Source organism: Dromaius novaehollandiae, chromosome 23 (genome assembly GCF_036370855.1).
Source record: "Dromaius novaehollandiae isolate bDroNov1 chromosome 23, bDroNov1.hap1, whole genome shotgun sequence".
NCBI classification, from domain to species: domain Eukaryota; kingdom Metazoa; phylum Chordata; class Aves; order Casuariiformes; family Dromaiidae; genus Dromaius; species Dromaius novaehollandiae.
In genome coordinates, this window is record NC_088120.1 from 11,107,776 (window position 1) to 11,120,749 (window position 12,974).

At 50.6% G+C, this 12,974-nt stretch overlaps 1 protein-coding gene across 5 annotated transcripts in view; it reads right to left on the reverse strand.

Annotated features, from left to right (window-relative positions):
- EPHA10 (EPH receptor A10) overlaps window positions 1–12,974 on the reverse strand; it is a 66,273-nt gene that overhangs the window by 18,536 nt on the left and 34,763 nt on the right. For all 5 annotated transcript variants that reach the window (XR_010392713.1, XR_010392712.1, XR_010392715.1 and 2 more), the window contains exons 6-10: window positions 9,294–9,418; window positions 5,721–5,883; window positions 3,849–3,957; window positions 2,542–2,597; window positions 41–166 (exon numbers count right to left, since the gene is read on the reverse strand). Coding sequence is in view for 1 of the 5 variants with exons in the window: in XM_064525277.1 (XP_064381347.1) it covers window positions 41–166; window positions 2,542–2,597; window positions 3,849–3,957; window positions 5,721–5,883; window positions 9,294–9,418 (579 nt within the window). In the remaining 4 variants the exon portion in view is untranslated. The remainder of the gene's footprint in view (window positions 1–40; window positions 167–2,541; window positions 2,598–3,848; window positions 3,958–5,720; window positions 5,884–9,293; window positions 9,419–12,974) is intronic.

Consider the following 12,974-nt stretch of genomic DNA (forward strand, 5'->3'; position numbering starts at 1 on the left):
CCTGGAGCCCTCTCCGGAGGGCCGGTGATGCGGAACTTGCCTGTCCCGATGATCCTCTCAATCTTAATATTAGAGTTATCCAGTTCTTTGGCAAAGAGGTGCACAGCCTGCATGGGGTCTTCACAAGTGTCAGGGCTGATATATGTCCTCCTGGTTGGTATTTTAACTGCAGGAAAGTGGGGAAATACACAAAGAATGCATGAGAAATGTGTGCCAGGACAGTTTCCTAGAGCTCTCCCAGCCAGGACACCCCTGAGATGGGATAAGATTCCACCACTCTGACCTCTCACCGCACTTCACCTCCGGCCTGCGAGCCCTGCACAGAGCACGGCTGCTGCTCCCCGATTCCCACGGGCTTCACCGAGGCCCTGGGGGCTGAGCGCATCCGGCAGTCTCAGCATGAGCCCGAGGCTTGTCTTCGGGATGAGATGTCCCGTTCCAAGGGGATTCCACTCTGGCTTGGCAGCTACAAGCCATTCACCATCACGGCTTTCAGCTGAGCACACTGCACCCCAGGTAGACACGGGCTGTTTCACTGTACCCAGATTTGCTGAGGTGGCTGGAGCACAGCTATTTTCTTTGCTAGAGCAAGACTTCTTTGAAAAAATTCTAATTTAAATATTTAAGATCCCTAAAGAGGGCAAAAGCAGCCTGAAATAAGCCAGTTGCTCCCCGTACTCCCACCTGTGACTCAGAAGTCCCTTCTCTTTTGCTCCCCTAGACAAAGCGACGACAGAACAAAGCTGATTCAGGTTGCTCTGTGCTGCTGCCCGTGCTGGTGAGATACTTACAGGAAATTGCACTTAATCCTGCAGCACTAAGTTACACACGGCAAACACCGCCCTGCCCCTCTCCTGAGTGCTAATGACATGAAATGCAGCAGGCTGGTATTCTTCACGCATGCGAATGCGCTGAGTACAGAAGGCCAAACCTACCTCTCCTGAACACATCACGCTGCTAGGTCACCACCACTACACATTATGAGCACCCCTCTGAACGACAACTCAGGTGGCACCACCGCTCTGACAGAGCGCTCCTCTCCTCTTGCCTTCAGTCCTGGCCTGTCTCTGAGGCTGGGCACACTGGCGGCATGGACAGGCCTCTTAGGAGATCCCGTCGGGCTGTCTCTGGAAATGCTCTCATACGCTATCTCCAGGTCTCCTGGCAGGACTAACTTGCCACTTTTTCGCAAGCAAAGTAAAAGACTTAGTTTTGAGGTTACTAAGAAATTCCTCGTGAGATTAAATGAACCTGATCACTCTCCTCCACTACCGTAACCCCTAGGTTAAAGGACTGCAGCTCCTTTACCCTAGTGCAGTTTCCTCTCAGACTGAGCATATCTGCCATCCATGCTAATTCTTGAGTATCAAATTTAGCTCTGCTCCTAAGACCCCTAGGAGAGATAAACATAATCATGAACAAAGCCCATGTTCTAAGTCCCCTTGATTAGGACCATGTACAGCAAAGTATCTCCCAGGGGCTGCTACCATCTGCTAAATGGCGAGTGACACTGCCTGGGAGCATGTCCAGGAGAACTACGCACAAGGAGACTGACCCATTTACAGACGACTATTGCAGAGCTCTGCAGGGGAAATGCCTGCCTGCCTGCTGGGGTTTCTTCAAAACCCAAACTTACATGTCCTGAAAATAAACAAAATAAAGGCCAAAGCACGTCAGCTTTGCCGCTCACAAGGCCTCTGCTAAAATGCTGTGGTATCTCCTCATCTCCTTGTGCAAGACAAAGATGACGACTGATGGGAGAGCTGAATGTTTTGCATGGGCTGCTTCGTCTGCCCAGGACCAGCATAAAGGCAAATCACAGAGCGCTCTGGTGCTGCGACTGCCAAATCACTCCTGGAAGGGGTCACCACACAAGGTTTCTTTTCCACCTTGTGTGTCATTTGCAGGTGGCCTGAGAAACAGCTGCTGTACTTCCCCTCACTCTGCTTCGTGCAAAAAGCCTTCTGCAAACTTCTGAGGGCAGATCAGCAACACTCAAGGCCCTTCAAAAGCAGGTGAAACAGCAATGCCTCCTCTGAAAAGCACACAGGCTCTGCTGCTTCTGAAATGCCTCAAGGAGCAGAAGAGCATGTGTGCGCTTAATGGGCATATGCCAGGAATCAGACAAACTCATCAATTCTGACATTTGAATTTCCTTTGACAACTGTTGTCTGCAAAATCATTGCTGCTTGATAATCAAGAGTAACCCCAGAAAACAAAGCTATATTCTCATGTACCCGTTTGCAAAAAGCTGACAGAATAATTCATACACCCTGTGGAAGGCTGAAAGCATCTCCATTCTCTTTGGCAGGCCAGTGACCTGTGCGCAGGAAGGACGGACACTGGCTTATGAAGCTGTCAAGCCAGCTGTCTCCAGAGCGCCTTGCTGTGCTGAGCTGGCCTTCTCTGGGATAGCACGGGATGACAACATTTCAAAAACAAGGATTCAGGGCCGCTTTGCTGAGAGCTGGGTTATTAATAACAATAAATACAGAGATCCCCACACAGTTATACAGACCACAGTGGCCAGACTTCACTTACAATGGAAGTACAGCTCCTCATCTCCATCCTGGCTGGCTTTGCTGTACCCACACTGTCTGCAATGAGAATTAACATTCATATTATTATCTGGGCAGCTGCTGTTTCTTCTCTCCACCTGAGAGGGTTGGAAGAGGCTTGTTGTGCATAATCGGTCTCTCTGAAGACAGCCTTGGGACCTTTCACATGGGCTTCAGTTGTGAACTCTACAGCCCTACTTGCATTAAATGCTCTCTGCTTCCCTGTAACTGCTCTGGCACGAAACCCAGGGCTCCAGAGAGAGTCCCAGTGGTTGGGGTGAGTCGTGATGACCTCTGCCAGCCTCATGCCCAACCCCAGATCTTTCAGAGCAGGAGCTGGACCTGTGGATACCAGCCTGCCAGGCCAGTCCCCTCGCTGCTCAGGGCCAGGCTCAGGGAGGTCAGCGTCACCCGAGTGCCAGCCCTTTCAGTGAATGCAAGCAGCTTGCTCCTGCTCTGGATACAACATTATAGAGTTGCTAATCCGCACTTCCCGTTCCTAAGTGTTATCCATCACAAACCATCTTCCTCATTTGGGGCTCAATTTGGTCTTCTGAGTTAAAAATTACAGGTTGTTAAACTGAAACACCTGTCACATAAACACCTCTTTGAACCATTTCTCATGTTCTTGCTGCCCTGACAAGAGGAACAGAAACAGCACGAGCTGCTCAGGAGAGAGCACAATTATCCGCTTCACAGACTCCTTACGCAGGGCAGCGCTCCAGCCGTCTGGGCTCCACGCACCCGTAGCTGGATCCGGCCAGAAACAATCACAGACACTCTTTTAAAGAGGAAAAAAACCACACGACATCCGAACTCTCAGCTTAGGAGAATTAACACAGAAGCTTTAAAAAATAAAAAATATAAGTAATGCTTCTGTTGTGCGGGAGTCGTTATTCTGGATTCCACACTACAGCAGCAAGTCTGCCAGCGCGGGGGGCTCTGCACGGGACTCTGGTCAGCGGGGTCTCGCCCGTGCCAGCCGACGTGCTGTCCTCGGCCCGTCCCTCCCGCCTCTGCAAGGCGATCGCTACAGCACGACACAGCTTCGGGCTGCAGGAGGGCTGGGGTCAGTCCCCCTCGCGCCCACCCCTCTGCCCGCGAGGCAGTCACGAGCCTTCCCTGTTCTGGAAGGGGGAACAAGAACAGGGACTAACGCAGCTCTCTAGCGCGCGGGCCGCGAGGCCGCCGCCGGCAGCGGGGCTGGTGGGACCTCTGCCCCACGGGCTCCGCGGCAGCGCGAACGCCGGGCACGGGGCGGCCGTGACGCCTCGGCGCGGGGCTGCTCACCTTCTCCAGATCATCGTGCCGATCACCATGGAGACCAGCACCGTCAGCCCGGCGATGGCGACGACGACGATGATCAGGACGGGGTTCTGCTCGCTGGAGGCCACCGTCACTGCCGGGGAGGGAAGAGCAGAGGGTCAGCACCACGCGCCCCCGGGCAAAGCGGCAGGTCTCTGCCCCAAAAACCCAAGCAAACACGCGGAGCGAGGGACACGCTTCACGCTCGCTCCTGCCTGCACCAAGGAACAGGACGGGCAATGGCCGCTGACAGAGACCTGCTCTGAGCTCATCACACCAACGGGGACACGAATACCCTGGCGGGAGCTAAAGGGAGAGGGGAGAGAAGGGCCCCAGCAGACCTCCTCCCGCTCCTGGAGACCCCATTACCCACTCCCTGCCCGGGGAAACACTGCGTTAGGGCTCAGGGTTCAAATACACCAAAACCAGGCGATGGGCTCTGTGGTCCTCTGCGTGAGAGGACAGGGCCCAGCCTGCAAAGCCAGCCGGTGTTCTCCCCCAAGACTGGGACAGTTTCCCCACAGGTGCCAACCTACTTTTTATCATCCTTTTTAACAATTTACATTCTGATTCAGCTCTGAAAGCTCGAGCCAGCGCAATCAGATTAACGTGCGGGACAAGGCTGAACACGTAAGCAGAGCAACCCCACACCAGGCTCCCCGTTTTGTTAGTCAGCTCTAAGGAAATGTTCCTGTTTAGGGGGGAGACATTAAAATGTATGGCTTACAAATGGTTTTTCTTCATCACGTTAATCCTTTCCTTCCCTGCCTTTGCAAACGGGGCATTAGAAAGCTACATTCTATATAAAATTTTTATTGGATTCAATTCATTCTGAAAGTGTCTTCTGTGTGGTAAATGGATGCAATTTAAAGCCCTGTTAAACACAATCTGTGAGAGTCGTACTGAGCCAGCCATCTCAGGGCTTTCATTTCCAGCCAGGGTGGGTTATTAAACGAAACCCTATGATCTCTCCAAGCCCTCTTTTAGTCAGTGAAGTAAGATGCTCCTGGACTATAGTTATGAATGGAAACTGTGAAAAGTAAAAGCCCCAGCAAGTGATACTGATGTTGGCTGACCTTATTGAGCCAAGTATCCAACAAACTAAACACCTTATGAACCAGGAGGGATAGGGGGGTTCAAGTAGTCATTGCATGTCTGGGACATCCGTTCAAGGCCAGCCAAATTTCCAAGCTGGTCTTTGTCTTCTCTGCTGCAGACTAAGCAGCCAGCTAACCCTTTCTCTGCAGCACTGTTTGAAGGCTGCACAGATTAGTAGACCAAAGCACGAGGAACATGCCTTCTGCAGTCATGCTGGCAGTGACTGACAGTCCTTCACTTCCAACGTCTGTCTGATGGCCTCAAGACATGCATGTGGCGAGATCTGTTCCAGCATCAACATCACGCCAATGTAAAACAAAACCACAGTCACTTTGGCTCTAATAAGCAGTGTCTTAGGCAATCTCCATAGAAAACCCAGAGACCACGTCCTCTCTCCATGCCAGAGCACAAGCAAAGCTGATGAGCCAGCAACCACCCACACTGCCCTCACTGATGCTATCCTGAGAAGAATAAGAGCAGAAATGTCCCAGACAGGGACAGCACTAGCAATCTTGTTAAAATAGAAGAAAAACGCGATTAAAAGTAAGTCCCTGGGAAGTACCTGCTCTTAGATCCCAAACAGCAAAACCTCTCGCACTCAAAGGGAAGGGACAGTACGTAGAACAGATGCTGCTCCATGAAACCAACAGTCTCGGGCATGAACAGTGAGCAAGAAGCGTTCCCATGACTCACCTGAAGATATCTAATATCTGCTTGTGCATGTGTAAAAGAGATACAATAAGCCTTGCTAACACTTACGCTCTCCTAAGGTTTCCACTTCAATACTAGGACTGTAATTTCCATAGTCCTGTGAAGATGTCGTCCGGATTTGGAAAATATAGAGGGTGCCAGGCTTCAGGTTATTGACCGTCACGGCTGTTGACGTGGTCTTCACAGTCGAGTAACTCTGATCTCTTTGATCCTGTGAGATAATGAAACACCAGAGATCTAACTGGACTGACAGCTGTACCAGAGAGCAGGCAGAGCACAGCTGTATCTTCACTTTGCCTCTGGGTCCCATCAGGACAGTCTATCTAAACATAAAACCTTCAATAAAAAGAATATATTTACTAGACGTCTCATTAATAGAAATTACACTGAAAGGTCACATGAAATGGCAGAAGGACCAGATGATGCATTATGAAGATAGGCTGAAAAAAGGGAGCTGGGTAGCAGCTGTACCACCCAACAGGGCTCCTCTCCCTCCTTGCACCTCCCTCGCGCTGCCCCACGCACTGACGCTCACCGGCTGGCACAGCCGGGCTCCGCTGCACCGCCAGAGCACACCGCACAACCCCGCAGGCACCACCCGCCGAGGCTGCTCCACCGGCAGCACGGCACGCGAGCCAGCCGGCACGGCCCGGCCCGCGGGGATGAGGGTGTGCAGGGACACAGGCACGCACACACAGCAATCCCCTTGCTGGCATACTTGCAGAGACTCGCACCCCTCTTCCCTGGGAAGAGCGCCGTATCACAGTGTCAGCGCTATCCCCGCATGATGGGACATCGCCTATCTACCAAGCATGTAAAGATAAGAGCAATTTCTTACTTTGGCCGGCCTGGAGCTTCGTGCAATTCCTCCTATCCCCAGCATGCCGAGAGCAGTCAGATGCTCTCAGCAGGTGAAGAGCTGCATGCATGCAGCAGCGAAAGCCACTTCACCAGTTAATTGTGCCTGTCATGGCTCAGGAGAAGGTGCCACACTGAATGTCTGCAAACACTCTGGCTTGGGTTGTTTAATAAAGGGGGGAAGCTGTGGGGAGATTTTATGAAACTCACTACACTTCACTGGCACATCTGAAAAGAGCAGCCCTGCTGGAGAGCGTACAAAGCAGCCGCGAAACACGGCGGCATGCCTCCGGGAACAGAAGCTGCTCTGAACATCAGCGGGGACTCTCTCTTGAGACTAAATAAACATATATTAGCACACACTGAATAATCAAAGTTGGCAGGTGCATTTGCTATCAGTTCTATTTCCTGGAATTTTACTCGCTTGTCCAGCTACCTACAGAATTCTCTGGTTTTGACTAAGCGAGAGAGACACAGCCAGACCCTTTCATGCAGCAACTGCTAAACATCACAAAGAAAGGCTGTGCGCTGCCTCTACCAGGCTGCATTGATGAAAACTCTGTACTACAGAAGAAACTTGTATTCTGCTTTTCATGTACCAGAACAGCAGTTCTGAGGGCCTCTGCTTCATTCACTTCATTTAAAAAGCAAAGCAAACTATAACCTTTCTGTGAGCTCCGGCAAAACTTACCGTGCTTCCACACATCTACCATTTGAGATACTTTTCTCAGCTGTGTCTCAAAAAGGCCACAGTCATTCACACCCATCCCCAAGCTGCTGAGTCTGCCTGTCCAGCAGCGGTTCCAGAAGATCCCACCTTTCTCGCTCCAGTCACGTCTGCAGCACCACTAGGGAACACGTCCATCAGGATGAGCAAAACGCGTGCCCGTGACCATGCGCTCAGAGCTCCTTCCCCTCCTCTGCCACTGCTTGGAGGCAAGCTCTGCAAAGCCTCAGCACAGGGACCTCTGGGGCACTTCCCACCTCAAGTGCTGCTAAGTCGGGGAGGCAGTAACGAGCCTCGGAGGGAGGACGCTCTTTTACAGCAGTGAAGGACAATTTCCTGGCCCGCAGGGCGGGTGAGCACACACAAGTGAGAAGTGAGGAAACTCATTAACCTGGACTATCCAAAAGACTATTACTACGGGAGGTAAAATAATGATACTTGGAAACAAATTCCTTGGCAAGAAGAATGGTCCGGTCTCATCCGAGTCCCACAAAGAGGTTATCTGAGGCCAAGATGCACTGGAGCGGGCAGCTCCCCGGGTTAACACAGCGTGACCGTACGTCACTGGTTTAGTATCAGTCCTCTCCTGGTTCCTCAGGCACGTGCGCACCGTACAGTCACTACCTTCGATGATCAGCCTTGACGAGCTTTGCGAGTCCTGCTTTCTGGCATTAATGCGACAACTCAGTAGTTCATTATGCTTCTCCCAGGGCTGGGGATGTCACTGTGAAATGTATTTTCTATTTGATGTGTTTTTCCCCTTGAATCTCCATGGTGAAAGTATGGCTTTAAAAGCAAAGATTAGGAACTAAGTTGATTTTCACGTCAGCATCAAGAGCCTCATTTCAGTGAATAATTGCTAAGCCATAGTTTAAGTTCCCTATCCAAGCTTAGGGCAGCAGGATTTTTTTTTTTTTATTTCACATACGCTGTGTATCTCATTGCTGCAGCCTATTTGCAAAGGAATTACTCTATTATGCTTCAGCGTTTGCCCTCGCCCACAGATTCCTCCCTTCAAATCTATCAGATGTTGAAGATCGTATTAATATGAATCAGCTTCAAGGTAGCTTGTTTCTAAATACAGAATGTCAACATGTCACCTGCACAGTTTGCTTGACATGTAATCAGTTTCATAACGAGCCTGAGCACACGCAGATAAGGTAATTTGCAGAACTGTGTCATAAACTGCATTTATTTTGATTTAGAACATCTTCCCTGCTCCCTGCCCACTGGTATTCCTTCTAAGATTCTCAACCCACAGCGTCTGTCAAATAACAGCTATTTTTTAAATTAAGAGACTGTCGTTAAAATGTTTGCTTGTATCCCCTCCAGCGTGGGAGATCACTCACAAATCACCAGCCTGAAGTCCCAGGTTTGGTGGCATTCAGTCCTAAACAGTGAAGTCCATAATGTCCACAACTTTGAGAGAGCAGGATAGAAATATAGTGTCACCTCCTCATAGATCTAGAAGCACTGCGTGGTTTAGTAGATCCTGCCTAGCTGGTTAATGGCAAGCACCCATACCTGAGGCTTCTAATATGCTTGAGAAAAGTCATCCAATGCAATAAATAAATAAAAATTATTAGCTTTACTCTTTCTCCCAGGGTGATGTAAACATTAGGACTCCAAGTGTGGATAAAATCTTGCTCCACAGAGGGAAGACAGGAAAAAATGCTAATTAAAACAAACTCCCCAAATAATCTAGATTTCCTAAAACTTATACAAGCAAATTGCATAACGCTCTTCAAGAGGAAAAGATTTTATTGGCACCCATTTGAAGGGCTCCTGTTACTTACAGGTGCCAATGAAATCTTCACAGTTCCACAGTCCCCGCATGCACACACACACATATCCATTTTCCCCTACTGAATATATAAAAGCAGGTGGTTCACTGCAAGCAGAAGTGGAGACACACACAGCCAACATCGGTAACAACTGCTCTACGAATGACCAGTCTGGCGGGCTAACAAGGGGAGAAGCAGGGAACCTCTCCTTGGGGGTTAGGGTAAAGCTGAAAATATAGGAAAAGGATCTACCTTTTCATAGTACTTGATTTCGTATTCAGTGTTATTGGTGGTCGGGAAGCCTGGCTCCTGCCACGACAAGGAAATGCTCTTCTGTTCAATTTTATCAGTGCGGATGCCAGTGACAGGAGTTGGCGCTGAAAAAGCAGAGAGAGGAAAGAAGCAGATCGCCGAGCCCCCCTCCGCCGAGCCCCCTCCGCCGAGCCCCCCCCACGGCCCACGCCAGGACAAGCCGCCCCGCGCAGCCCCCCCGCCGGCCCCTCCGACACTCAGAGCAAGGAGCCCGGGGGCCGGGGCAGCCCCGAGCCTCGCGGACACGGTAGGTGCCACTGCAGGCTGCCGAGCCCACGCTGCGCCGAGAGCAGCTTGCAGAAAGAGCAGCGTGCCCGTGGCACGTGCTGCAGTACTTCGGCTCGAAAGAGGGGAGAGAACACCTGGGAGAAGTTAACTCTGGGCTGCAGGGATCCACTGCCCAGCCCAGCGGCTCTGGCTGAGCAGCCCCAGCTGTGCGGCACGCTTGCTCTTGGTGTCGGAGGCCAGCCTACAACCACAGTGAGAAGAGAGGTCAGAGGACCAAAACTTGTAGGAAAAGAAAGAAAAAAAAGATAATTCTCAGGGTGCTTGAAAATCACATCATAAACCTAAGTGCATCTAACCTTAGTCACCTTGCCTTTATGTCTTTTCTTCAACAGTATAAACAGGCAGGAGAGAAAACATGGAGGTCTGCCATGCACAAAACACACAGGAACGCTTAGGATTTAGAGGATAAACCTGAAAATCTCCTCATTCCGATATATTATTCTCTTCAGTTTATGATAGCTTATCATATCCACTGTTTTGCTTGAAAGCTGGGCACTAGGAAGTCCAAGCCCCATAATTCAAGATCTGATAAAATAGACAGAAATCAATTGCGTGCTTTTAATGGGTTTGGAAGAGAGGAAAAAATTGAGGTCTGCCCATGACAACTCGTTTGCTAAGGTCCCATTCCAGCATCTGAAACCTGTGAGGAGCAGCCTGGCAGCGCGAGAGAAAGGAGATCCTAAGAGTCCCTGGTAGAGCTAGCAGAGACCACGGTCACACAGCGCGGTTACTTTGAACGGCGTTGCTGGTAAATGGGGAACAATTCTGACATCGGCACCAGCCAGACTGGGACCAGGACCGCTCCAGGCGTGCGCAAGCACAGGTAGAACGAGCCATTATTCAGAGAGCACCTCAATTCAGATTCAAACACAGCTGGCCAGATGCAGAGCTTTGAGCAGAGGGGACTGATCTTCACAGCTAATAGCTAGAGAAAAGGACACACCCCGAGGCTAGAGGTGGCTTCAGTTCCCGGTGCTCAAAGGCTCTGAATAGCCAAAATAGAAAGTGCAACGAGGATATCACAACTTAGAAGGAAAATTATCTCTATCCTTAGATCCATCTCGGTGAGAGTCCCATTTCAGCATGAACATGTTCAGTTACGGTTACTTCATTTCTACTTTTGGCCTGTGCTACCACAATAAAGACTTCAGTAATTTAGATAGTTCCACTGCATGCATCTTTTGTGGATTCCAGTTCATGCTCTCTGAACGAGAACGGAAACCGGGCAAACTCCAGGCTGGTGATCCTCCAGCAGGAGAAGGCGGTGGTAAAAATACACCTGCTTTGTAACCTCTGGGCACCTGGTAACGCTCAGACCAAACACAAGCGAAAGCCTGGGGAGAGTCATTGCACCCTCCGCCTGCGGTGCTGCGGAGAGGTCAGAGCACCGGCTAACGCTTCAGCGGTCTGTAGCTGCTGCTAACAATTTCTGGAAAGTGTGAAACAGGATCTTTGAGCAGCAGGGCTCCTATGACACACCAAGCCTTCTCCAGCCTCCCACAGTCCCCTGGCGCAGGCTCTCCCACACACCATCCTGTTTGCCCTCCCAGACAACCGGGAAGACAGGAGAGCTGACCATCCTACACACTGCTGAACGCACAAGCTGCAGCCCAGAGAAGCTGGCTGTTTATTCCTAGTTAGCACATGCTACACGCTGAATCTTCCTCCCTGACATTTGTGCTCCTATTTAGTTCATCTCACTATGCAAGATGCACTTGCCAACTGTTCTCATTTTAACCAGGTCTGGCTCAAAACGAGCTGACTTCTCTGGTATGAAAGCAGGCAGCTTGCCGTCCTCAGCTGTCCTCGGGCTCTGTGGCTGAAGGTGAAGCCTTTGCTCTTCGTCAGAGCAGAGAAGGGTTTATCTGCTTTGTTCTGCTGCGCTGATTCCTACTTCCCCAGAGTCATTCAACTCTTCCACACCTCCTCTTTCTCTTACCACCCTTCCATGCCTTCGAGCATCTCAGCTGTACTCACGGTGCCATGCACAAGTCATGCAACGGGTCGGTAGTGGCACGGCCTGTACTGGACACTCCTGCCGCATGCAGCATCCCAGCAGCACTCCCAAAGCTTCTGCCTCTTGTAGGAGCAAAAAGCCAGCTGGACCTGTCAAACCGTCTGCAGCATCTTAGCAGGTAGGCCAAGGACGTGACATCCTCCCAGACTCCCCAGGGCAAGGCAATAAGGGTTCAGACACGAAGATTTGCCCATAGCCAACATGTTCACCACGAGCTCAGCAAGAGCAGGGAGGAAGGAGCTGCTTGGGATGTGCTGCAATGCCAGCGCCTTTGCTGCAGAGGACACTACTCAGGGAAGACACTAAATATTTTAGTAGGGAAAATAAAATCTATAGCTGGTACATTAATAAAAGCTGCTATTAGAGACCCTCGTTCTGCTTTGGATTAATGAGAAAAGCTGATCTCCTAGCGACTGAATACGGCAAGTAAAGCCTGCACACCTCTCCGGGGGTAGCACAACAAACTGTCTCGGTAAAACTGGCAGAAAGTCTCCCTTCTGGATGAGGGGGGAATGGTGAACAGCAGAAAAGCCTCACATAACTGGCCAGCACGGGCATTTTAATTAGTGCCTGTGATTCCTGGGCTCTCAAGTCTGACCTCACCAACCATCAGCCTGTCCATTTCTGGAAGTCCACAATACTGGCACGAGGAATGATGCTCCCTGTATCACTCTGTTAAGCAAGAGAGGCAAGAATACATCAGAGTCAGTAATGACTGACTGACCCACACACGCTAGCTGCTTCAAAGAAATCCCTTCTGGTGGCTGTCTGTCAGCCAGCTCCTGGCTGGGGTGTGCTCCCTGCGGCAGGGGCCGTAACTCAAAATCCAGGTCCAAAGTCCTTGATGTCTCCTCCTCCCTGACCCGCTTTGCTTCTCTCCAGCTATATGTCCTGTCAGTGCTGCTGTTCTGCAGCCCAGAGTTACAACTTAGGCAGGCCCTAGCTGTGTCACCAACTTGCAAACTGTCTCTTTCCAAGTGGTTTCACCTTTAATACTCCTTGTCCAAAAAAGGAGTGGAAATACTCTGTAGTTTGCAGGACTACTGCAAGGCTCGTTCAACTGGCACAGTCACGCCTGGCCTCTGGTGAAGGGGAGGGTTTGGCAGGTCAGGGCAAGGGCATCTCCACATCCTTCCATTACCTGGCCCAAGGGCTGGCAGCACCCAGCTAACAGCCTGTCTGCAGCAGGCACAGAAGTTGCAGGGGAAAATTAGCTGGTTCTAGCTTGTCCTGCTTCTCCATCAAATCAGGACTTCTGCTAGATCCTGACTATCCCACAGACTCCTGTGGAGAGAACAAGTTCCTGGAAAGTAAAC